Source organism: Myiozetetes cayanensis, unplaced genomic scaffold (genome assembly GCF_022539395.1).
Source record: "Myiozetetes cayanensis isolate MyiCay16 unplaced genomic scaffold, myiCay2020 scf21, whole genome shotgun sequence".
NCBI lineage: Eukaryota > Metazoa > Chordata > Aves > Passeriformes > Tyrannidae > Myiozetetes > Myiozetetes cayanensis.
This window is the reverse complement of record NW_026087423.1, coordinates 3,648,805-3,673,412: the sequence shown is the minus strand read 5'-3', so window position 1 is coordinate 3,673,412 and position 24,608 is coordinate 3,648,805. Positions and strand designations below refer to the sequence as shown.

Sequence of the window (24,608 nt, the reverse complement as noted above, 5' to 3'; positions counted from 1 at the left end):
TTTGATTAAGTAGGATGTGACTTTTGCGAATCAGTTCTTTGCCACTGCAAAGTGCTTTCACAGCCTGCAGCATCTGCCTTCCAAACTTTGCTTGCTGGTAGATTGTTCTGCAGTTTGTTTAGCAACAGCTGTTGGATTCGAATTCTAATGTATGAAAAATTGATGATTAACTTCTTACCTCCTTTAGGCACATAGAGATGAAATCCAGCGTAAATTTGAAGCCCTTCGTAATAGCTGCACAGTGAGTATTAAATACAGATCATTGAATTATTTTGAAATTAAGGATAATGGAACAAACAATTTCCTCCTTTAATCCTTGATGACACCAGTTCCTAATGTGGACTTCTGGCTTCAAGGTGTTAGTAGGACCTGGATGGATTGGATTTGATTTCTTTTAGGTTTCAGGTAAACCTCAATTTTGAGGTTTTAGTCTGATCATGAAATTGACACTATTCTTCTTTTTGGAGAAGAAAGTAAATTAAAATATCTCATTGCAGTGCAGCTAATAAGAATGGTGTAGCAGCTGCAAAAACCACTGTAGGTGAAGATCTTTTCTGCTCACAAAAAGGAAAGATCTACCTGTCCAAATCCTGAGCTGCATTGTAGATCTAGACCAGAATGGGTTTTAAGGAGGATTTTAACACTATTTGAAGAGCCAAGGAGTGTTGAGGTTCCAAATAATACACTGACATGCAGTTATCTGCCAAAAGTGCAGAGAGGACTCCAGGGTCTGAGTTCTCACCTTGAGATCTTTGACATGTTTTCAGATTCATTTCATCAGTCCAGGACAGATGTCCAAGGGCCTTGTCTATCCACAGGGATTCTTGCAGTTTAACACAATCTTCACACTTGTTTATGGTGGCTGATGGAGGGCATCTGCCTTCCAATGACATGAATTACACGAGTGTTGGATCAGCAGGGATTGCTGATCACTCTGGGCTTTTTCTCCTTACCCCACCCTGTAAGCAGGGATTAATTCTGGGATTTTTTTATCTTGATTGCTTCCTTAGTTTCAGTGATTTCTTCAAATTTAGTGCTGTAGGACTAAGTATCTGTACAAGTTTCCATCTTCCAAGAATACCTTTTCAGGATGAGAGTCATCCTGGTTTCCTCCCTTGCTCTTTTAGCACTTCAGCAAGGGCTTTCTTCTGTTCATGGAATATCCAGAGACGAAGAAATCCTGCACAAGAATCTTTACTTTTTTGTTCCCTTCTTCATTTTCTTAGGCTGATCCTCTAGCTCCATGTGTGCCATCATACATCTTACATCCACAGCTCTTCTTCTGCTCTGTACCTTTTCCTTCACTCAGAACAGCAGCTTTCTCTGCAAACACTTGTGTCCTCCATGCAGGCAAAAGCCAGATGTGGAAGCAGAGGCTTCTGTTCTCTGCAGGGTTGGCTGCCTTGCAGAGTCTGGAGCTCATTATCCAGTAACACTTTGTCTCTAAGAGTGGTGAACAAGCTCCAGCAGTGAGGAGTGACCCATAACATTTCCAGAATGTCGAGAGCTTCAAAGGTTCCGCATCAAAGGATTTGTAAAAGTGTTGTGCATTGTAAGGCCCTTCGGTGGGATAAGTGGGATCAGACATCCTCATCAATAAGAAATTAATTAAATAGTTCCTAAATGAATAATACATGCTCATCATACATTCTCTTTCCAGCCCAGGAGAATGCCATGTATAATTTAATTGACCATGGCCAGAAACTTTCCTGGTCTGTGTTATGACTGGTCCTGGCTGTCCATCCTGTCTGCTGAGGAGCACTGAGAGGAGATCAGGACAATCTTCTGCTGCCAGTGAGGGTCAGGGGACACTGATTATGGTGCCTTCACCAGGTGTTTCAACCTCATGTTTATGTGATGGTAACCAGTACGATACAGGCTGTGCTTTTTGGTGACCATGTGATTCCACTTGAAGGTGATTGGAATTTATACCCCTCTTAAAATCAGACAGCACTCCAAGGGAGTAATTGTAATATGCTGCTACTTATGCAGCATGACAATGGATGGGTTTATTCTTTTAGCAGGTTCTCAGAAGATACCCTTTTTAAGCTGACACAAACTCCTTGAACTAGTCTGGCAAACTTTGGTAGGGAATTATTTTTATTTGATCTTGTTGAGAAGCCTCGAACAGCGTAAGAATTATGAAAATAAGATTAGACGGGAGAAAATATTGAAATATCGAATTACTTCAGTACTTTTGTAGTATTCAAAAGATAAATAAAAATACTTAATCTACTTTCTTTGCTATTTTTTCTGTCTCTCCAGCTTCACAAAGGTCACAGCTTCTGACTGGAGAGAAGGCTTAAGTCAAATGTGTGTCTGCTTTCCTTGTATGCTCACTGCACACTTGTTAGTCCTTTTGCTGAGGTCTCTGTGCAAGGAGATATTTTTTTAGCTTCTCTTGTTTGTTGATTTTAAATTTGCTCGTTTTGGGGTCACACACAGAGACCATTGCTGTGGTGTTGGTCACCCTTTCTGCTTTGTTTGTGAGTTTCTCTTCAGTTGCTCTGATAGCTCTGCGTTGTTCCACCTTGTGACATCTCTCTTTTGTTATTGAGGGTCAAAAAGAAAATGCTAAAATTTGCTTTCTCTGTCTCTCAGTTGAGGGAGAAACAACAGGATACCTAATTACAGCCAAAATTGTGGATTGTTGTACCTGCTGCACACTCACAGGGCTTGTGGGCACACACAGAGAGTGGTATTTTATCCCAGTCTTCTCACAAGGACAGCTCATCCAGCAACTCTGCTGAGGGAGAAGAACTAATTCCCTACATCAGTTCTATCAAAAATGTGATCCATTTGAGTGTTGGAAGTATTTTCCAGGCCATCAGAGAAAGATCTAGAAATAAAAGGCATTTTTAAATAGGAAAATTTACATATTGTTCATTGTTTCCAGATGCCTCTGAATTATGGATTGTTCTGGGATCATCAACATGTGTCAGGTTAAAAATACAACTAAGTTACCTGAATAATACTAGAATTGTTTCAAAAAGAAAACATTCATTAAGCAGGCAGTAAAGTCTTTAAATGTTTAGAAGAAAAGAATCCCACAAAGTATTTACACCTAGCTTGGTAAAATACTACAGAGCCACCATCTGAATCTTGTAAATTTTTCAGGTACAGGCTGTTGCTTTTACTCTAGAAATGAGAATTTCTTAACACTAATTGGATATTGCATTTCCATTTATTCAAGTTTTCCCCAGTAAAACGAAGGCTATCTTCTCTCCTTGAGTTTCTTTTGTCATCATCTTGTGTGTTCCCATTTAAGCATTACCAGGCCTGATTCTGCCCTTGCCCCTGAGATTGGATAGTGAGGCAATAATTGTGTGAGCCCATCAGACACGTGTATGGTTTTAGTCAGGCATGAAGTCTTGCTGACTTCAGTCTAAGACCCTGACTCCACATTGGCTCAATGAGCTGGCACATCTGTGTTCTTGACAGCTTCCAAAATGATGTCTAAAGATGTTATTATACTTTGATGCTCAATTATGTTTCAGAGTAAAGGGATCTTGCCCACTGGGACAAGGCAAAATACCCAGGCAAAAAGTTATATGGCTTTGTTAAATTTGTAAAGAGAAAAAAAAAAAAGAAAGTTGCTGTTGGGTGGGAGGGGTCATCCTGATTGTCATTTCACAGAGAACTCTGATGGCACATACCAGTTACAGGCAGAGATTGAACTTCTGTAGCCTTAAAAAAGTCAGAGACTTCTGAGGTGTTGCTGTGAAAGAGGTTAATGGCACCTGCACCATGGACAGCATCTTCGTGATTTCATTGGAGGATGAGGCTCCTGGTTGGTAGAGGAGTCCAGGGACTGTGTGTTTTAATCCTGGGTGGGTGTGGGAAGGAGAGGAATGCAGACAGTGCAGTGTCCTATCCTGCAGCTCCCAGCAGAGCAATGGCCCTCGAGCCAAGCCGGGATGAGTTTTTGGAGGCTGAGATCCCTGTACAAGGTGTGTTTCAAGGCACAGGTGTTGTCTGACTATGGAAAGGGGAGGAAAGTGAGGCATTCATTGTTACACATGGATCAAACAGGTAGAGATGCAATCTCTGTAACCGTGTTCTGGGCACTCTGCTCCCTTACAGTGCTGGGAATTCCTCTGCCTGAAAAGCTTCGTCTCTCAGATCCAAATGTGAGACAAAGCAAAGTCTGATGTCTGCTCTTGCTTCCTCCTCACAATAATTTGGGGCTGAGAGACAGCTTTTTATTATTTCCTATTTACTTCTGACAGGTAGCTTTCTAGTAGAGATTAGTGGGGATGGGGAGGGCTGGAAATGGGGAGAGGAAAACGATTAGTCTGGAGTTACGTTAAACTCCAAATCACACGCTGCCTAAAGCATCCCAGAACAGTTTCCCTTGCTGTGTCCTTGCATTTTTCTGCATGGTTGTTGGTGGCATCTGAGAACTGAGGCATCTTTATGAAGGAATAAGGGTATGGAGAAGTTTGCAAGCTGCAGTTACTGGCATATAAATAAAACCCCTTCCTTTTCTCCTTTTCCTCCTTACTTTGCCTGTGGTTTTGATGTGTGGAGCACATGGATTAAATTCTGTACGGTGTGTCTGATATGCAAACCTAATCAGCATGGCCCTGGCTGCTTGTTGCTGTGATGTTTAGTTTGATTTATGGCTGGAGAGGTTTGTAGAGCCAGGTATAACAGCTGGAACAGAGGAACACTCTGCTCTCCTCAAACTGTGCAGTGGGAAAGGAATTGTGCAGTGTATGGTCCCTTGTGCTGAGGAGCTGCTCTGCTTGGGTTGTTTTGTTTCATTTAAAATGAGACAGAGCCTTCTGTATCTGTATAAAGATAAACTGAGTGCTTAGATGGGGTGTGTGGTGAACAATCTGCCAAGATGAGCGTGGTGTAGTTAGATGATATCTCTGTTTCATGGATTAGTTGTGATGAAGATGTGCATAGATTGAAGAGAAAATTCCAGTTGCTCTGTGAGTGATGCTGCAGTGGCACAGATACAGTGGCTGCCTAGATTGTCTAGAATTGCTTTTCCAAGCTTTCAAGTGTTTAGTTGTTTTATAAACTTCAAATGTGAAGATTTTTATCATTATATTACGGGTTTCTAAAGGATGTAAATAGTGTTTTCTTACAGGTTTTCCTTTCATATACTTCAGATTTACCTTCAGAATAGCTCAGAGTTTATTGGTTTGGGTTTGGATTTCTTGTTTTGATTTGGTTTGTTTTTTTGCCTGGGGATTTCCTTAACTGAAAAGAAAAATACCTAAAGATATTAACACTTTCCAGGTGCAGGATTCTGGCATAGGTTGTGTGACTGTATTTATGCCTAAGACAACACTTCCAATTAAATGTGGTCTTTTGATTTGTATTTTCTTTTTTGTTGGACCCCAGGACAGGCATTTTTATCACACCATGTCCCATTTTCCTGTGTCAGTATTACCCATTACTCTTTAGGCTTTACAGTATTAATAAACTCTCTAATTCTGTTGGGTTATACATAGCTGTAGGTAGCTTTTAAAAATTGGATTTGGTAAAAGATTCCCCGTGAAAAATGGAAAATTGTACCAAGAAGAACAAATTTTCTCTAGTCAAAAAAAATTAAATCCATCAATCTTTATGGATTACATTATATAGGTTATCATATAGTTGGAATTTAAGCCAGGGCATTTTGGGATTGTCAGTAAATACACTGTTAGAAAAATATTCACGAAAGGAGATCAAATCACTCCTTCTGGAACCCTCCTTTCTTAACTGCTTTATTTGTCTGAAGTTTTCCAGAAATATTCTACTAGGTAAAATGTAGCAGTGAAATACAAAATGATTTGGTTTAATTTTAGTTATATTCAGGGGAAGAAGACAAAATCTCAGAACACAGAATAAAAGAAAATGGGAGCTCAACTTCTAGCCCTTAAGGAATAAAATGAACTTGAAATGCAGCCAGTTTTAATAATTCATTAAGTAGTTTGACACATTAGCTCTGCATGTAACTTTACCCATTTTGTGTTTCCCCCATCTCTGCTTTCTTGCATTTCAAAGCTAGTTTAATACTTTTTATAGAAGTACTCGTATTAATACATAATAGAGATGTGGAAGAAACCATGGATGCACAAAATCTGTCTTCAAACCGCTTAGATACACCATGTAGTTAAACATAAAAATAAAACCAAGTGCAAGAAGAAGGGAGTTTCTTATCTGGCAGTGAGCTGAGATCTCAGCTGGTGTAAGAATGGTAAAATACCTCAAACCCAAACGTTCTTTTGCTCCTTTTTGTTTGTATAAATCCATATCTGAGCTCTTATCCTTGTGGCAGTACCAGCACTAACACACCCTTCTGCCTCCTGGGGCAGCTGGATGCAAACAGGGCAGGATAAAATGTGTGTTTGGGATGGGGCAGGGAGGGTGCTCGGGAACCAGCACGGTCAGAGGCTCGTTAGAAATGGGGTGCTTGAAGGGTGAATCATCTCGAGCCCACCCTGAACATATGGGTGGCAGGAACTCCCCTTCCCCCAGCAGGGAGTAATGGCTGGTGGACTTTTTCTGCTTACAGTTTAAAAACCAAAGACTGTTAATGTAGGTCTAGGAGAGGCATGGTAAAAAGCTGCCAAAATCTGTGTTACAGAGTCTTCAAGAAGAAGTGGTTGTCATCTTTCCAGAGAGCTGAGAAGAGCTGTGTGCTCTATCCTCTGCTGCTTTGGATATTTAAGTCCTTGGCTTGTGTAGGAAATTGGAATATTTAAATTTGAATGTGTGGCCAACTGTGCTCCGGGGTTTTATTTTTTTCCCATTTAATGAAGTATCTTATTCACTTTTCTTTGACATCCAGGCAAAAAAGCCTCCAGAACATATTTTTGAGAGTTGAATATGAATTGTATAGAGTTTACCAGTTTCTGAAATTCTTGTTATTAAGCTGATTTCAAGATTATACTGAGATTTCTTTCTCTTCTGTTGCGGTGACGTTGCTTTTGAGTTAGGAGGAGGTACATGTTCATCCCCCTGTGTTCAGGCCTTTCATTCATAAAAATCAGATGGGACTGTGAAAATGGCCCACTGTTGTTTATATTTTTCTTTAAATTTAAGGGGAAAGTGGTTTAAAGCGTTAAGTGCAATGCTGTTCCGATTAAACAATGTTTCCACTTCACCAAAGGCAAGGCTATTGGCCTTGTTGAGTGTTTGCTTTTCACTGGTTTTCTGTTAATCTGTTGTGTTACCACACTAGTTCCTTTCCTTGTGGTCCCATCCCATAATGCTGCTACTTTGATAAATATATTTCTTAAAATTCCTCTGCCTTTCCTGCTTACCCACGGTGTTACACATAACAACACAAGCAACTCCCAGGGGTATCCATCAGCTTTTACTGCCTCCACTGCACCTCCCAGTCAGTTTTCTTCAATACCACTCTTTGAAAGCCTCTCTGAGAGGTATTGACCTCATTGCTTTTAGGGGAAATTGAGGCAAAAAAAGAGTAAAGTGCTTTGGCAAAGGCACTGTAAGTCAGCAGCAGGGCTGGGAATACAAGCAGAGCTCCTGACTGCCAATCCAGGGCTTTAGCTGACAGTTCTCTCATAATAAATTGCATTGTAGCATATTTACACTCTGAACAACCACAGGTTGTTTTCTGTAAGAAACAAAACCCTCTTCCTAAGTGAAGTACACTCCTATGCATAAAAATCTACCATTTGCAATACCACTTTTGTTTAAATTTGAAAAAAGGTGTAAAAGCCTGGCAATAAACTTTTCTGTGTGAGAACACTTATTCAAAAACCTGCGCTCGCTGACACGGAATTGAATTTGCTTTTCTTTCCAGGTGATCTCGGATTTGGAAGAGCAGCTGAACCAGCTCACTGAAGACAATGCAGAACTGAACAACCAGAATTTCTTCCTGTCCAAACAACTCGACGAGGCCTCGGGGGCCAACGATGAGGTTGTGCAGTTGCGAAGCGAAGTCGACCATCTCCGCCGAGAGATCACCGAGAGGGAGATGCAGCTCACCAGCCAGAAACAGGTCAGGCTCCCCAAGGCTGGGGCGTGACCTCTGGGTGACAGCTGGCTAATTATCTGAAAGGCAAAAAAGTCTTTTAAACCTGGAAACCTGTAAGGAATGAATAAGCTTGCAGGGGCAGTGGCCTGTGTGAGCCTTCCTTCCCAGAGCCGTTTTGAGTGACTGGACATTTTTGGTATTTCCCATTGTGTTTTTGTGCAATTTCGCTTAGAGATTTCTCACTCGGAAGATATTTAGGGTGTAATTAAACATCTGAAGATATTTAGAGTTATTCATTTTTGATTCTGTGACCCTGGAAATCTCAAAACGTTCCTAATGAGACCGAACTGACATTATCGGCGATCACAAGTTGAATGTAGGGGAGCCTTGAAATAAATGGGTTGTGATTTACCAGCTTATGTTTGCTGCCAATTTGCATGTACTGTAATTTAAATGGTAAGGCTGAAGCTTAAAGTGCACGCTTGATGTGGGATGTGAGAATTGATAGGAGGATTTATTTTTAGACTATGGAGGCCTTGAAGACAACATGTACGATGCTGGAAGAGCAAGTAATGGACTTGGAGGCCCTGAATGATGAACTCCTGGAGAAAGAGCGTCAGTGGGAAGCCTGGAGAAATGTTCTAGGGGATGAGAAGTCCCAGTTTGAATGTCGAGTTAGAGAGCTGCAGAGGATGCTGGATACTGAGAAACAGAGCAGGTCTCTCTCTCTCCTCCTCCCCCTTTTTATTAACTTTTATGAAAATGCTCTATAGAAGCTAGTACAAAAATTATATTTAGCATAGGATATGGGAGTTGGAACTAAATATAAACTCTTGTGAGGTAGTTCTAAAAATGGTTTATTAGTTAATAGTCGTTCACCATTGATATTGTTCCTTTGTTTCTTTGCAAGTGAGAGATTCATGGGGAGTGGTATTTATCACTGTAATTTTTAAAATGTCTTGATTTATTATCTTCTACTTTATTATATGGAAAAATAGTCTTTGTTCCTAACTGTTCCTGTGGGGTCTTGAAACGTTAAGGCTGTAGTTCTAGCAGGGGCAGGAACAGAGTTACATAATATAAAAGTGTTGCAGCAAACAGTCTGGCTTCAGAAAGGAACATCTTGAATTTGTGGCAACCCCTGAAAGAGCTATTGATGCCACTGCATGCTGGGGAGAGGTCAGGCCTGCAAGGAGTTAGGTAACATTATTTTCCATCTGAATGCAGAGTGAGAGCAGATCAGCGCATCACGGAGTCTCGCCAGGTGGTGGAACTGGCTGTCAAGGAACACAAGGCAGAGATTCTGGCTCTCCAGCAAGCACTCAAGGAACAAAAGCTCAAAGCAGAGAGCCTTTCTGATAAGGTAAGTAACTTCCAACCCTAGACTTTTATAATTAGATGAAATACTTTTCTGTTGCTATTACTTGTGGAAATGTGGCCTCGAGCAGCTTTTTTTCAAGATGTTGAAGCAAATTAAAAAAAACTGGAGGTTATAGAATAGAATTCTACCTTCGAGCCAAAGACCTCAGATTTTCTTTGAAAAAGACTAAAGCAAAAGCAGCCTATGATTCCTGAATGATGAAATCCTTCAATAACTTGGTATCTGCATTTGAACACTCCAAAATGTCATTTGGTTGTTTTTTTGCAAGTAAGGAAAGGATAATTATATCATTTAGCACGTGCTTGGTGAAGTTGGATTTGAGGACTGTGGAATGCTCTATTTATCAGTGTTATTATCCTGACCCTCTGTCCCACCTGCCTAGCTCAACGACCTGGAGAAGAAGCATGCCATGCTGGAGATGAATGCTCGCAGTTTACAACAGAAGCTTGAGACAGAAAGGGAGCTCAAGCAGAGGCTTCTGGAGGAGGTAACCTTGGAGACTCATGTTAGAACTTCAGGAGGTTCCACATCTTGAGGGGGGGAGGTTGTGTGAATAAGTGTTACACATCCATCCTTCTTCTGTATAACTGGGGAGATTAATCAAGGTGGGGGAGTTGTTTTTTACTTAAAACTTCACAGTGTGTGGCTTAAAAACAGCTCTGGAGCCAAAGTGCTGGCAGTGCCCAGGGGGAGGTCACAGGTGAGGCTTCTCACAGCCCTTTTTCATCATTAATTTGGGTCCCAGGAGTTGGATCCAGGGTCACAATACCTGCACCATATCAGGGAATCACTGAATGCAGACAACGAGTCCCAAGTGGTGTTGGAAGAGGGTGCAGAGGAGGATTTCAGGGGAAGGGTGGTTATAGCAATTAGAGCCTTCTGGTCTTCTTGGGGTACTGGCAGGTACCCCAGAGCTGAGAACTCCATTATGCATCACAACAGAAGATTTCTGGGTCTTGCTTTATTACATATGACTGTTCATGCTTTTCCTACTCAGGGATTTTCTCAATAAGGTGTAAATTCTAAAAGAGTAGTTTGTCATGTGCCCTTTTCTGTTGTTAGTTAGAGACAAAGATGTAAACACTTGGCCATAATTTTCCTTATCTCATGTGATTATGACTAGCCTGGTTTACAGTAAAGATTATTTTTTAATATTTTTATCACAAAGTACTGAGATGGCTCCTGGTGGTTGTATGGAGAGCTTGAGAAAGTGGTATCAAGAAATTCTGTATGTTCAGTCTAATTAACAATTCTGTATGTGCAGTCTAATTAACAATTACAAGATTTTAAGTGCTCAAAAAAGCAAATGAACATGCAGTTGAAAGAAATGGTGTTGCTACAGATTATTGTAAATACTCTACATAGAAATGCTTGTTTAGATATAATGCATTCTGAAAGGAAGGGAATCTCCTAGAATGTTGTAATTTTCCAGCTTTTAAAGAATTGTCTGTTTACTTTTAATTTCTGCAATGATGCTTATTTTACAAGGAGTGATAACGTTTAACTTGTTTCACTTGTTTTACTTACAAACAAGCAAACAGCACCCCCAAAACACTGGCCTTTGTTTTCCCAATAACAGCAGGCAAAGCTGCAGCAGCAAATGGATCTGCAAAAGAATCACATCTTCCGCCTGACTCAAGGTCTGCAAGAGGCTCTGGACCGAGCAGATCTGCTGAAGACTGAGAGAAGTGACCTGGAATATCAGCTGGAAAACATTCAGGTGAGGGTGAGGAAGCAGGGCAGGACTCTGCCTCATTCCCTGGGAGGTTTTAGAATGTTCTACCGTTTCTGTTTGACACTTCCCCTACGCTATTTTGTTGAGTTATCTGTTTGTTTCTTCTGCTAAGATGACATTTCTTACACACGTGTGTGTGGTTCACAGGTTCTCTATTCCCATGAAAAAGTGAAAATGGAGGGCACTATTTCTCAGCAAACTAAACTCATTGATTTCCTGCAGGCAAAGATGGACCAACCAGCAAAAAAGAAAAAGGTGGGTGAAGCAGGTTTGGGAGGCATGGAATTAAATGGTTTTGTGATTAGTTACGTGCTGTGTATTCTTAATATTCTGTTTTACCTCACTTTGTGTAACAAAATGCGTCCTCATTTAAGACCACTCCGAGTTGCTGAAAGCAAACTTGACTAGGCAGAACGTGTTCTTTGTGGCCTTTCCTGTACTTTGTTATTCCTACAACGCTCAGGTTACAACCCAGTAGCTCCACCTCAGTGAGGCTGTAGGAATAAAGAATTTTAAGCATGTTTTTTTTTTTAATGGTAAGTATATACATGTCTATGAACTTAGTTGTCTTGTAGTCACAGCATAGGACTGATTAGTCAGGTGATGTGACTTGTGTCACATCCTTGTCATAAGCTGTTCTGTCATGTTGAATTAAGTAATTTAATTTTAACCACGTTATTTTGAGATCCTCTGTTTAGATGCTTTCGGACACTGCAGGTGTGAGTACTGACAGGTAACGTACGTCCCTCTTTAAATGAATCCATATCTCAACATTTTCTCTCCAGTGCCAGTTTGAACTAAAAATCCATCCTTAAGCATAACAGAATTGCCATTAGGCCCTCTGGCCGGACTGCCACGAGCCAGTGTCACTTTGCCTAGTTTAAGCCATCTCTTGCTAGGAGTTAGGAGTTGTCTGTGTGTTTCTGTTGCTAGGGCCTGTTTAGTCGGCGGAAAGAGGACCCTTCTTTACCCACACAGGTTCCCCTGCAATACAATGAGCTGAAAGTGGCACTGGAGAAGGAGAAGGCTCGTTCTGCTGAGCTGGAGGAGGCTCTTCAGAAAACACGCATTGAACTCAGATCTGCTCGTGAAGAAGGTAGGGGTTAACAGAAAAGGTGAACCTGGAAGGAGACACACGTTTTTGGTCTGAAAACGTGCCTTTAACTGTGTGCCACTGTAGCAGTAACGGGTGTTGTTTAGTCATTGTCTCCTCTTGTGAAGATGCAATAGGGCTACGCTTTACTCTGCGGGTTGTAGCTGCTGCATGGTCACACAGAAGCGCTGCTGTGAACTGGTGTGCCGTGTTGGTTATGTTAACCACAGCGACATTTATCTTGTCTGTAGCTGCTCATCGGAAAATATCCGACCACCCTCATCCATCCACGCCAGCCACAGCCAGGCAGCAGATCATCATGTCTGCCATAGTGCGCTCCCCGGAGCACCAGCCCACTCCCATCAGTCTGCTGGCTCCTCCCTCCAGCCGCAGGAAGGAGTCCTCCACACCAGAGGGTAGGCTCCTGGCCGGCTTCTTCTGTCTGTTATGTCAGTGATATCTCTTTATCTTTAATGCCAAGCCCCGTTTTTTTTCGTTACAGGGTTATTAGATGATGAGTTTTGCTCTTATTTCTTGGTTTGCAATTCTGTTTGGATAATACGTTTCTGAAAAATTTCAGCAAGGAAGTAATTATTGGCATGAATTGTTTTAAGAGTATGTTTCTTTCAAAGGGGTATATTTTCTTCAAAGGAGTATGTTTTCTGTTCTACTCCCTGCATTGACAAATGGATTTATGGGTGTTTTCTTAGCATTTTTTTTCTTAACATTCTTACTTGTCTGCAGATTTGTTCTACCCAACAGAAAGTTTCTATCAAAACTTTTGGTAAAGGGAAGAGGCTTGGGTTAGGCATAAAAGGAAGATACCAGGTCAAAGATGACATTAATATCCTATTAACTAGAAAAAGGTGATATCCTTCCATATTTCTGAGAATGAAGGGGAGAGGATCATCGGAAAAAAATAAGGGATTGAGGGCTCTGCTCATTTATTCTTGGTTAATCAGTGTTCCAGAGAGACACTGAACTGAAACCTTCAGCCTTTAGCTGGAAAAAGCCAGAATGCACAGACTGGTCCAGCCCTGGCAGAGAGCTGGGGAGGCCCAGGGTGCTGTGGGGGTGGGTAACATTGCCGTGGGGAAACGTCCTCAGAGGCACCTCATGGGCAGGGAAGAGAGTCGTGTTCATCAGTAAAAGACAATGCCTTGAGGGACAGATCCACTACCAGGGATTTAAGGTGCTTTATGAATGCAGGGGCTGATGTTACAGCACGAAGGCTGTAGGAAGGAGTGTATTGATTACCCAGGATAGGTGTGGAAGGGTCTGTTAGCTGTGAGCAAAGCAGAGAGATTACTTTAGCACATCCGAGTGCAGACTTGAAATTCAGGTGGTTTGATTGACATAACCTTGCTGCACCAAACATTGGCTGTTACAGTTCTACAGTCTGTTCTACAGCCCGTGCACCTGCATAAGGTAATTCCTGAGGTTGTAACTTAGATTGCAAAGGGAAACAGTGTGTTCAGCAGGGCTTTCACAGATACTGTGTCACTTTTTACTGCCTTAAACTGCCAAAACCTACCGTAACCCTCCTGTGCCAGCGTCCCCCTGCTGACAAATGCTATCCCTTGCAGAGTACAGCCGCCGCCTGAAGGAGCGCATGCACCACAACATCCCCCATCGCTTCAACGTGGGGCTGAACATGAGGGCAACCAAATGTGCCGTGTGCCTGGACACGGTGCACTTCGGCCGGCAGGCGTCCAAGTGTCTGGGTGAGGGGGCACAACGCAGCGGGGCTGGGGAGGGGGAGGAAAATCCACAGCCAGCTAGAACAGGTTTTCAGTGCAAGCTGAAGAGAGGGCAGATGTGAAGACTTTGAAAGTAGTTGGTGCAAACATCTTACATTAGAAATCGTCTGGTGGTTTAGCGTGGAAGGAGGTTCTGGGACAAGCCGGGCTGTGTGCGGTAGAAGTTGAGGCAGCTGTGTCATGATTTCTGTGTCGCTTAACAGAAGTTTTTCTCTGTCCTTTTTGTCAGAATGCCAGGTGATGTGTCACCCAAAATGCTCCACTTGCTTGCCAGCTACTTGTGGGCTGCCAGCAGAATATGCCACGCACTTCTCCGAAGCGTTCTGCCGGGATAAAATGAATTCTCCTGGTCTGCAGCTGAAGGAGCCAAGCAGCAGTCTGCGCCTGGAGGGGTGGATGAAAGTGCCAAGGTATAAACAGGAATCTTGGTGCCATATCAGGTGCTGAAATACTTGGAACAGTTCCTTATGTTGTCCTGGCTCTTACAATGAGATAATTGGTACGTGCCCATTGCATGGGCATTACATTTACCACCTCCACAATTACAGTTGCTGCACTGAACTTTGTCTTTCTAGGATTTGCATGCTTGTTTTATGTAGGATCTGAGCAGAAAGTCCAACATGGCTTTGTGCTTATTTTCTTCAGGAATAATAAACGTGGGCAACAGGGCTGGGACAGGAAGTATATTGTCCTGGAAGGAACCAAAGTGCTCATTTATGATGCAGAAGCAAGAGAAGGTAATTAGCATTTCTAGGAAGAACCTATTCTTTAATCTTCAGATCTTGTTTGGTGACTTGAGAGGCTTAAAGATTGTTACTGTTTGCTGTGGTCATATCTAATTTAGCTAAATCTCCAGTAATAAGGCAACATGGTTGTTCTTCTAGAGCCTTAACCATTTTATTAGCTGGCATGTCATCATAATTCCAGCTGTGAAACACCCATTGTGCATCCACTTCATTTTGCTAGCACAGTTATTTTCTTGCTACCTCTTTGTTCATTCCTAATGTGTCTCCCCATTCCCCTGCAGCTGGACAGAGGCCTCTGGAGGAATTTGAGCTCTGCCTTCCTGATGGTGATGTAACTGTTCACGGAGCTGTAGGAGCTACTGAGCTTACCAATACAGCAAAGACAGGTGAGAATCTTACGTAGATGAGGTCAAATGGATTTCATCTGGCTTGCCATCACTTAGCCTTCTGCTTGGCTGAACAGAACATTCTCCCCTTTAACTTCCATTCTGTAACTCTGTAATTTTGAGGTTACCTCTACCTGAACTGGGGGAGTAGCTCAGCACTGTAGATCCAGTTACACACAGGCTGTTGCTTCTGTCGTGGTAGTTGAACTGTGGTTAAATATGAATCATCCACCCAAATGGAAGTAAATTCCCAGAGATTTGTAGCGTAAACACTCGGTTTCTTTAAATTTCTTCTCTCTCAAGTGTGACGTGTCATACCTCATGCCACCATTGTGCTCTCACCAGAAAGCCATTAACTCAGAAATACTGTGGGATGTATAGTCTCTTATTATGGAAAAATGTTGATGTGTTGATTTGTATGTACTGAATAGAACTGATGATAAGATTCTGTATGTCTTGACTTTAACATTAAAGGATACAGATTGTAAAAAACAAAGGTTTCCATAACCAATTTTTACAGATTTTTCTTAATCAGTACAGGGAAAACTTTAGTCAACTGGCTGGTTTTGTATTTTTTTTTTTCCCACAATGGAATTTCTTTCTCTTTGGAATAAAAGGCAAGAAATTATTTTTGTTTAGTAAAGAGAGCATTGTATGTATGGATTGCATACATCCAGCTAATACTTAGTTGTAAGTAGGTAGCCTGTGCAGGACCTGTAAAGGAGAAACCAATGTATCAATTGCCATGGTAACATGTCATGATAAATACAACTTCTCTCCAATGAGGCTGAAAGGTGTTGATTTTAAGTCCACTGACAATATTCCAAAAACTAATCTAAGTCTTATTCTATCTATATAACATCTCAGATGTGCCATATATCCTAAAATTGGAGTCTCATCCACACACCACTTGCTGGCCTGGTAGAACACTCTACCTGTTAGCACCCAGCTTCCCTGACAAACAGCGCTGGGTCACAGCACTGGAATCAATAGTGGCAGGTGGGAGAGTTTCCAGAGAAAAAGCTGAGGCTGATGCTGTGAGTATGAAAGTTTCGTTTAATAATAAAATATTCTGGGAGGGAGCAGAGTTTTGAAAAATATTTTGTCGGTATTTGCCGTACTGAGGTTTAACTGAAGGTAAGTTATTGCTTCTGCCTTGTGATGCACAGTGTGAGCACCGGGGACTGCTGCAGTGTGGGACTGTTACAAAACCCTTCATAGACATGGGGAGTGTAGTAAGGGAATCCCAAAGTATCTCTGTAATTCCAGCAAAGGAAGAAAGAGTGGTTAGCACATGGTTTAAATCCAGTCTCATAGGGTACCACGCAGAATGAGCAAAGAAATAAAAAAAGAAAGTAAAAAGCAGAAACTCCCTCCCATTCTTATGGAGTCAGAGGTTTTGTTGTTTCTTGGTGGGGGGGAGGTGTGTGTGTGTGCTTCTAAGTTTGTTTTATTCCTAACAAGAATAAGAATTAGATTTTGGATAGCCTTTTTCACATTGTTGCACTGATAACTCTATTGTCTGGTAGCAGGAGATTGGATTCTATGGCATTGCATAAGTGAATGTTAGCTCTGGGGGCAGGGAATATCTGACTAGCAGGAAATTTTCTTTTTTTCCTCAGGCTCACATTCCTTTTGTCTGTGAGAAAAACACATGCTCCCACCAACATTTGTATTATCTTAAATCCTTCCCCTAGGAAAATTCCACTGCTCTGTTGTAAGAGACTGGGGGAAATGGAAAGGATAGGGACAATAATGGGTTCTGTCTGAGCTTAGGATAATTCTGATTGGTTTGCCTTACTGTGGGTCAGGTAGATAAAAGTTTACTAATACTTTTGTAGGAGGCAGTGGCAACAATGAGTCCTCAGCAGCATCCTTGCAACTTTTAGCTTTCTGAGAAAAGCCAAGCTTTTTGCCTGTCTGAAATGATGACATTGCTAAAATGCTCACAGATAAAGAAATGAAGATTAACTCAACAAGAAAAAAAAAAATCTTTTTGTCATTTGCAGAAACTGCTTGGAAACTCCCTGCTGAAGCTGGAGGGTGAAGACCGTTTGGATATAAATTGCACAATGCCCTTCAGTGACCAGGTAAGGATGATGTTCAGTTGGGCCTTTCTGAGCAGTGGATAATCCATTCATGGAAATGGCACCCTGATGGCAATAGGTGTAATTATACACTTGCTGGTGGGTTTGGTTTTTTTTCTCTTCACTGCCCACCAGTGTCACCCAGGTTTGCTCTTGGAGCGTTCCTTGCTCCCCTCACGCAGTGCTGTTTGTCTCCCTGCTGTAGGTGGTGCTGGTGGGTGCAGAGGAAGGGCTCTATGCCCTGAATGTCCTGAAGAATTCCTTAACGCACATCCCAGGAATGGGCGCCGTCTTCCAAATTCACCTCATCAAGGATCTGGAGAAGCTACTCATGATAGCAGGTACTGGGCTGTGTCACCACTGGCCCTGCAGGGAGCAGATGGGAATGGCTTTGTGCTGCCAGAGCCCTGAGGTGCCAAAGGGCCCTTTGCCTTTGGATTCATCCCAGGCTTTTGTCTGGCTCTTTGTCAGTATTTGCCAGGAGCCGCTTCCTGTGGTTAACACAGTCTGCTCTGAGGCTGCTGAGTGGATATGTGTGTGAAGGCTCAGTTAAACCTTCCAGAGAAAGTGATTTCTCTGTTTCCAAAGCTGAGGGAGGGAAGAAACAGAGAAAAAACATTTCCAGATTAGAGATCAGTCATGATTTTAAGTCCAATTTGAAAAGTGTTGAGCTGATTAGTGAGCATCTCTCCTCCTAATCACTGCATAACCTTTTTAATTAACTGTTTGAGGACCGTGACGGGATCACTGTGGCGTAGGGCCAGTAACTCTTAACCTCTCTTGACCTAAATACTAATCCATGTAACAAAGCTGGGACCTCCTGTCATGATTTAAGATTCCCTTCTGAAAGGAACACCAGTTTTAATGTCTCCATCTGTGGTTTTCCAGAGATAATCCTTCCCACACTGATGTAGGCATGCTGAACATTAGGGTATATCTTAAGCTATATTAAAGCCCAAATTATCAAATGTCTATATGACATTTGTAGGGAATGAAAAACAAATTTTCTCTCTTGTTCTGTTTGTTCTGCATTTTCCCCCTTGTGAGGATTTAAGCTGCCCATGCTTTACTTGTGTCAGGGTGGTACAGCACAAGGCAAACCTCACCCATAATGAGGAGAGGGCTGTGTTAGTCTGCTGCTGAACTTCTGAGAAGAATTGTGTTTGGGCTATAATGCAATTTATTAGGGCACTTCTTGGAAATCCCTGGCCACTTCTCTTGGCACAGGGAGATTAAAACATCTTGTACTTAAAACATCTTGTACTTTAAGAAGTTCTGAAGGGTAAAAAAACTTCTTGGCTAATCTTGAATAGTGTCCTAATGAGGCCACAGTCGCTGTGATCTGCTAGACCTCAGCAACACTAATAACTCACGGAGGGAATGGTGGTTCTCCCAGTGGATTTACTGCCTGTTGTGGGGTTGGGTCTCTGTAAGTTTTCTGCTTCACTTTGAGTAGGAATAATATGGAATGAATTCCACATGGTACCTTGTGACTGTTTCCACAGTAACAGCCTGTAACGAGGAACTGCTGCTTAGGTAACAGGACAGGCTTTTGTAGAGAAGAGGGAGCCCTCCCTTGATGAAATGCAACCATTTTTGTTTCCAGGAGAAGAAAGGGCCCTGTGTCTTGTTGACGTAAAGAAAGTGAAGCAATCTCTAGCCCAGTCTCACCTCCCAGCCCAACCCGATGTCTCACCAAATATCTTTGAGGCTGTCAAAGGATGTCACCTTTTTGCTGCTGGCAAGGTAGGAAACAGCTCCCTCGTGCCTCCAGACCTCCCCTTGGACTGCTCTGAGTTTAATACTAATAAAATCATCATCTTTATTCCACTGGCCACACATCCAGGGTCTATATCCTTGTTTAAAATATTTTTCTTCAAATAAGAGTGTATGGGATGAAGAGAGGCTGAGCTGGAGATGGAATGGGGAATCTGCTACTGATATGGGTAACTTTAGCCAGGATGCCATGGTGGTGTAGCCTAAACTGCTAGGTAGGAGAAATCCAGCAGAGCATGGGACAGCTGCCTCCTCACCATTGACGAGAATTTTGAGATTTATAATTAGTGAATTCTATCCTCTGTTTGTTCTTTAATGCCACGTTCCCAGGCCAGCAAATTTCCTTAGGTGTTTGCATCACTTTAATTCTTGACATTTACATCAATTACTGGTTTCAGTAATGGAACATTTAACCATAACAAAAATACTCATTAAAAAGTACTTCTGTGGACTACTTTGGTAACAAACTGAACACCATTCATTTCAAGGTGATGTTTGAGATAACGGTGTCAGGGATTGAAATGTAGACCTAACCTATCTGAATTTGTTAATCCCTTTGCTGTGGAAAACCTTCTAATTTTTTATTAACTTCTTCCAAGTATAAAGGAGATCACAGAAGCCATTTAAATTCACGTTCTTTTTTGAGACTGTGAAGAGGCTTTTCATTATTCCAGGAATTCACAATAATTACCCTTTTAAAAAATGTACTGGCTTATCTCTGCAAAGCTCTTTTTGTGGCAAGAGGTAACTTGGATCTGTTTCACTTGCTGAGCAATAGAATTTAGTCTGTATTACCATCCTGAACTGTGCTTGTTATCTCCCTTGCAGGTTGAGAACACTCTTTGTATCTGTGCAGCCATGCCCAATAAAGTGGTGGTTCTGAGATACAACGAGAGCTTGAGCAAGTTCTGTATCAGAAAGGTGAGCTTAGTAACTCCCTGCAGCAGCTGAGGTAATTCACACAGGGCACTAAACCTTTGTTTAAAACAAACACCTAAAACCTTTTTGCATGCATGAGAACATTTGTTTGCCAGCTAAAATGATAACAAATTGCGCTGTGCACTGACTCAAAGTGGAGTAGGCAGCAATTGCCTTTAATAAGAGTTGGCATATTTGGAGAGATGCAGAACAGAACTGTGACTTTTTGAGATATTGCATTCAGCTGTAATTTTACCCTCACTTCTTTAGTCCCAAAAAAGGCTTTCTAATTATCCAGGTGCCTCAGTTATCCTCACCTCTGTTGTCTTTGGAGAAATCCATAACAGATCACTCTTCTTTGCAACTGTGGAAGCAATGGGTATCTGAATTTGTCCTACTGCACAAGTGAAAATGGAAAGGTATATTGGTGTTATTCCTTCTCAGGACAGGCAGCTCTTTCCCCTCCTTGTCCTGGTACATGTGTACTCTCTGCTGGCAGCAAACAAGGCTGTGAGGTGAGGGTCTCTCGTGGCTGTGTGTGCCCTCCTCTGTACAAAACCCCTTCCACCTGCAGCCCTGGCCCCGTGTGGAATCTGCCCAGGTCCTGCTGCTCTCTGACCCACTGCCCCTCTCAAACACAGCTCCAGTGAAATGTCAGGAATACATTTTATATGCTCATACAGAACCAGAAGAAAAAAACCAAAATAATAGGGGTCTCCCCTCAGAACAAAGAGTTTAAACAGCCTTAAAACAGAGGGATGTTCCAGTCAAACTACACATCCCTGTGAGGTTCTGCAGGTGGCTTTGAAGGCACTGGTTGAATTTACAGCCTGATTGAGGCTGTTATTCCCACCCAGTGCTACCTGGGCACTGCTGGAGGGAAGCAGTGGGCACAGTCATGCAGATCTGGCCTCCTCAGGAGGAAAGACATGTCTTGGCACAAACAGTGCAAACCTGGAACCATCTACAGAGCATTGTAGCTGGTACCAACTCCTGCTCACAATGGAGCAGCAGCCAGCAGGAAACACTGAGGATGTGCAGCCCTGTCCTTTGACAAGGCAACATGCAAAGGTGTGTTTTAGAAGGCAAGTTTTCCTTATCTCCACTAATCCAGACAACTGAACTTAGATCCCAGCAAGATGGCAGCGAGCCCAGAATATGCTCTTCTTTTCTGCCAACTTAATTTCCAGATAAGCTGGGAATTATGCAAGGAATCTTGTCCTCAGAAGATCTGGGCATCTGTGTGTTGTGTCAGGCTAACCTGCAGATCTATCCTAGCTGTGCAATCACAAGGCATGTCTTGGACAACATCTCTGTGTGGTATTGTACAAAGAAGGAAGGAAGGAACATTGTGTTTGTTTGTCTTCCTTAAGGAGCCATCAAGCTGATCTCTGCAGTGTTAACAGCCAGGACGCTTTAGGGAGCTGATTCTTGCTCTTGGGAGGATCATGGACATGCCTGCTAACAGGAGTTCTGCTCCATGGGTTATAAAGACTTTGGGACTTGACTGGGGTCAGTCCTGCTGCAGTTGTCTGGGCAATTTTGTCTCCCTTTCCAGCAGCTGCCCTGATTCCTGGTGACTTCCAGGCTAGGAAGTGATTGTTCTAGCACAGCTATGCTGGAGCTGGGGCAGTTCTGACAGATAAACTTCCTAGTGACAAGTCTGTCTTTCAGCCCCAACTGCTCAGTCCTGGTCTTAGGTCACCTCCAAGCCCTGTCCAGGCAGGCAGTCCTTGCCGTGGCTGTCACCTCTATAAGCAGGGAGCTGCTCCCTACTGCTCCAGAAAACTGAGCTGCAGAGCAGACAAGTGTCTTCCAAAGCAGCATATTCTTCCCAAAGGAAGAGGATCATATCAGGGTTAGCACCCAGAGCTGAGCTGATATGCAAGTCTATATTCAAGCGAGTATCACTTCCAACAAAACAAATCTTTCTTTTAACAAGAGGGGTTTTTTCCATATGCTTTTGAGACTTTGACATTGACACCTCTCCCTTTATAAAGATCTATGTGGCAGTTTACAATCTTCCAGACTAAGCATTATCTGTAAACTGCTACAGGGAACTCATATCTGTCCATACTGTCCTCTTCTCCAGGAGATTGAAACCTCGGAGCCTTGCAGCTGCATCCATTTGACCACTTACAGCATCATCATTGGAACCAACAAGTTCTATGAAATTGAGATGAAGCAGTACACGCTGGAGGGTAGGAGATAATTCCTGAGGAACGCTCCAAGTGGCTCCACAGATTCTGCTCTAAAAAACGTTGGTGCCAATCAAGATGTTTTTCTCCCTTCTCTTTGCAGAGTTTCTGGATAAAAATGACCACACTTTGGCCTCTGCTGTGTTTGCTGCTTCCACCAACAGTTTTCCAGTCAGTATCATCCAGGTGAACCCAGCGGGGCAGAGGGAGGAGTATCTGCTGTGTTTCCATGGTGAGTGGTGGGTGGCTGTGCAGGTGTTGCACTACACCTGTTCTCTGGCACGTGAGCTGCAGAAGTGCTGCTGAATTTCAGGCAGCCTCTTTCTGGCTTGAAAGTTCTCCCTGCTGTGGATCAGTTGCTGCACGTAGACTGTGCCTGAAGGAAGGACTGCAGTCAGTGGTGTTAAGTGCAAACAAGTGTTTGATTATCCTGATAAATGTTCAGGGGTTCTCAGACCTGAGCTCTGTCTGGTTTCTGTGCGGACAGATGAGACTTTTTGACCTTCTTGTGAGGAAATAAGAGAGGGTGTTTTTTTTGTATAGCTGCTTTTGTTGCCCTCTTGGATCGTGGCATGGCAATGCACAGGAAGGCTTCAAAAGCAGTAATTCTGGGTGACTAATGGTAGGAGTCTGCAAATTGAATAATAGCCTTACCTTAATGAGTACAGAGAGCCCCAGAACTGCAGCACCCTTTGGCCTGACAATATTCCTACATCTCACCAATTCCATGTCAATTAGAGTAATTCACGGCACTCCAGGATGTGCAAGATAATCTCTGCCCCTTGTCCCTGATGAAAAGCCTGGGGCAACTGCCTCTGTCCCTTCAAAAGTAAGGCAGTAATGACACATGCTCGTGACATGACTTTCCTCGGCAGAATTTGGTGTCTTTGTGGATTCCTATGGAAGACGCAGCAGGACAGATGACCTGAAGTGGAACCGCTTGCCCTTGGCTTTTGGTAGGTGTTGGGGGGCAGTCACTTGGATTGTGGAGTTATTGAAACCGGGAAGCATCCCCGTGGGATGGGTTCTCTGCACTCAGCACTTCTGTTTCCTTCTCGCTTTCCCAATTCTCCCAGAAACTGTGGAGATTTCCCCACGATTTAAGCTCATCCGGATGGCAAAACCTTCTGAAGTTACATTTCCCTAATGTTCCTAGTCTGACGCTGACTGAACTGGCTAGTGGAATTTCTAATGATGCTTGCAAGTTTCTGAAATAGTCAAGAACATATGATGGCAGTGTGGTTCCCTCAGGCTTTTCGTGCAGCCTAATGGGATTTTTTTCAGTTAATAGTCTGGTTTTAATGTCTTTTTCATGATATTTTGGTTAGTAAAGTCCTTGAGACACAGTTTCAAAGCAACAATTCTTTGAGCTTGCATCTCCCCCCTTAGTGACGGTGTCTGTATTCCCCAGTTTTCCCAGAGGGCTGTCAGGCTCTCTTGTACTCGCTGATGTGGTTTAGAAGTTTTTAATAGAGAATTTATTTTGTGTTTTTTCCTGTCTTTGTGCTGCTCCTCCAGCCTACAGGGAGCCCTATCTGTTCGTGACCCACTTCAATTCCCTTGAAGTGATCGAGATTCAGGCACGAACTGCTCTAGGGTAAGTTGTTCTCTTTCCACCCCTTTGAACAGCCTGTGGTGCAGAATACGTGGACTTGCCAGGAAAAGGCAACCATTGCCATTGTAAAGACTTTTCCTGCAATTTTCCCCAGAACTCCAGCACGAGCCCACCTGGAGATACCAAACCCGCGGTACCTCGGGCCTGCCATCTCCTCAGGAGCCATCTACTTGGCCTCCTCCTACCAGGACAAGTTAAGGGTGATCTGCTGTAAGGGCAATCTAGTGAAGGAGACCAACAACGAGCAGCAGCAGCACCACAGAGGCTCCTCTGCCACGCGCAGGTACGGTGACGTCAGGGTGTCCCAGTGCCTCGTGAGCAAACCTCACCCCTGACGGGGTGGGATCCCCTTGTTCTGTTCTTGGAGATGGAGCCTGTTACTGTAATGCTGGAATAGAGCCACTGGTGTTTTAAAACCCAGAAGGGAAAAAAACTTCATCTCTCTAGGAAGATGGGGATAATCTCCACAAATGCTTTGTGATCTTCTGCTGGTTTGCTTTGATGTTGTGATCAAGCTCTGACTTTGAAGCTTGGTGACCTCAGATGCTGTTGAAATGACACTAGACATGGGTTGGCTGTAACAAGCTCCAAAGCAAGAGTCCCTTCCTGTCAAATAATGAGTCCCTTCCTGTCAAATAATGAGTCTGCCTTAGGGAGACGGCGTTGGGAAGTTGTGATGTGATACAGCAGAACAGTGATATCTCAGACAGGTGAATAAATACTGGGGCTGGTAGTACCCCTGTGCACAGGAGACAGAGAAATCAAGGCTTGTAGCTCATCCCAAGCTGGCCTGAACACCCCAGAAAATTCCGAGTGCAAAAATGAATATATCGAATTTTATTGTATTTTTATATGAGAAGTGTATGGCTGACATGTATGAAAAGGTGTCATTTTCTGGCCTGTTCCATACACAGGACTTAGATCAGCAATTCCTTAAGGCACTTGACCAGTGTGGGTCACTGATGGAT

At 42.9% G+C, this 24,608-nt stretch overlaps 1 protein-coding gene across 1 annotated transcript in view; it reads left to right on the top strand.

Annotated features, from left to right (window-relative positions):
• CIT (citron rho-interacting serine/threonine kinase) overlaps positions 1 to 24,608 on the top strand; it is a 69,725-nt gene that overhangs the window by 42,258 nt on the left and 2,859 nt on the right. The window contains exons 23-45 of the mRNA XM_050318849.1: positions 188 to 241; positions 7,772 to 7,969; positions 8,470 to 8,663; positions 9,173 to 9,308; positions 9,709 to 9,813; positions 10,906 to 11,046; positions 11,209 to 11,316; positions 11,995 to 12,157; positions 12,406 to 12,570; positions 13,741 to 13,878; positions 14,144 to 14,324; positions 14,560 to 14,651; positions 14,942 to 15,046; positions 15,914 to 16,083; positions 17,056 to 17,136; positions 17,339 to 17,474; positions 18,740 to 18,879; positions 19,738 to 19,830; positions 21,920 to 22,028; positions 22,129 to 22,257; positions 22,901 to 22,981; positions 23,544 to 23,622; positions 23,735 to 23,923. Of these exons, the coding sequence (XP_050174806.1) occupies positions 188 to 241; positions 7,772 to 7,969; positions 8,470 to 8,663; positions 9,173 to 9,308; positions 9,709 to 9,813; positions 10,906 to 11,046; positions 11,209 to 11,316; positions 11,995 to 12,157; positions 12,406 to 12,570; positions 13,741 to 13,878; positions 14,144 to 14,324; positions 14,560 to 14,651; positions 14,942 to 15,046; positions 15,914 to 16,083; positions 17,056 to 17,136; positions 17,339 to 17,474; positions 18,740 to 18,879; positions 19,738 to 19,830; positions 21,920 to 22,028; positions 22,129 to 22,257; positions 22,901 to 22,981; positions 23,544 to 23,622; positions 23,735 to 23,923 (2,987 nt within the window). The remainder of the gene's footprint in view (positions 1 to 187; positions 242 to 7,771; positions 7,970 to 8,469; positions 8,664 to 9,172; positions 9,309 to 9,708; positions 9,814 to 10,905; positions 11,047 to 11,208; positions 11,317 to 11,994; positions 12,158 to 12,405; positions 12,571 to 13,740; positions 13,879 to 14,143; positions 14,325 to 14,559; positions 14,652 to 14,941; positions 15,047 to 15,913; positions 16,084 to 17,055; positions 17,137 to 17,338; positions 17,475 to 18,739; positions 18,880 to 19,737; positions 19,831 to 21,919; positions 22,029 to 22,128; positions 22,258 to 22,900; positions 22,982 to 23,543; positions 23,623 to 23,734; positions 23,924 to 24,608) is intronic.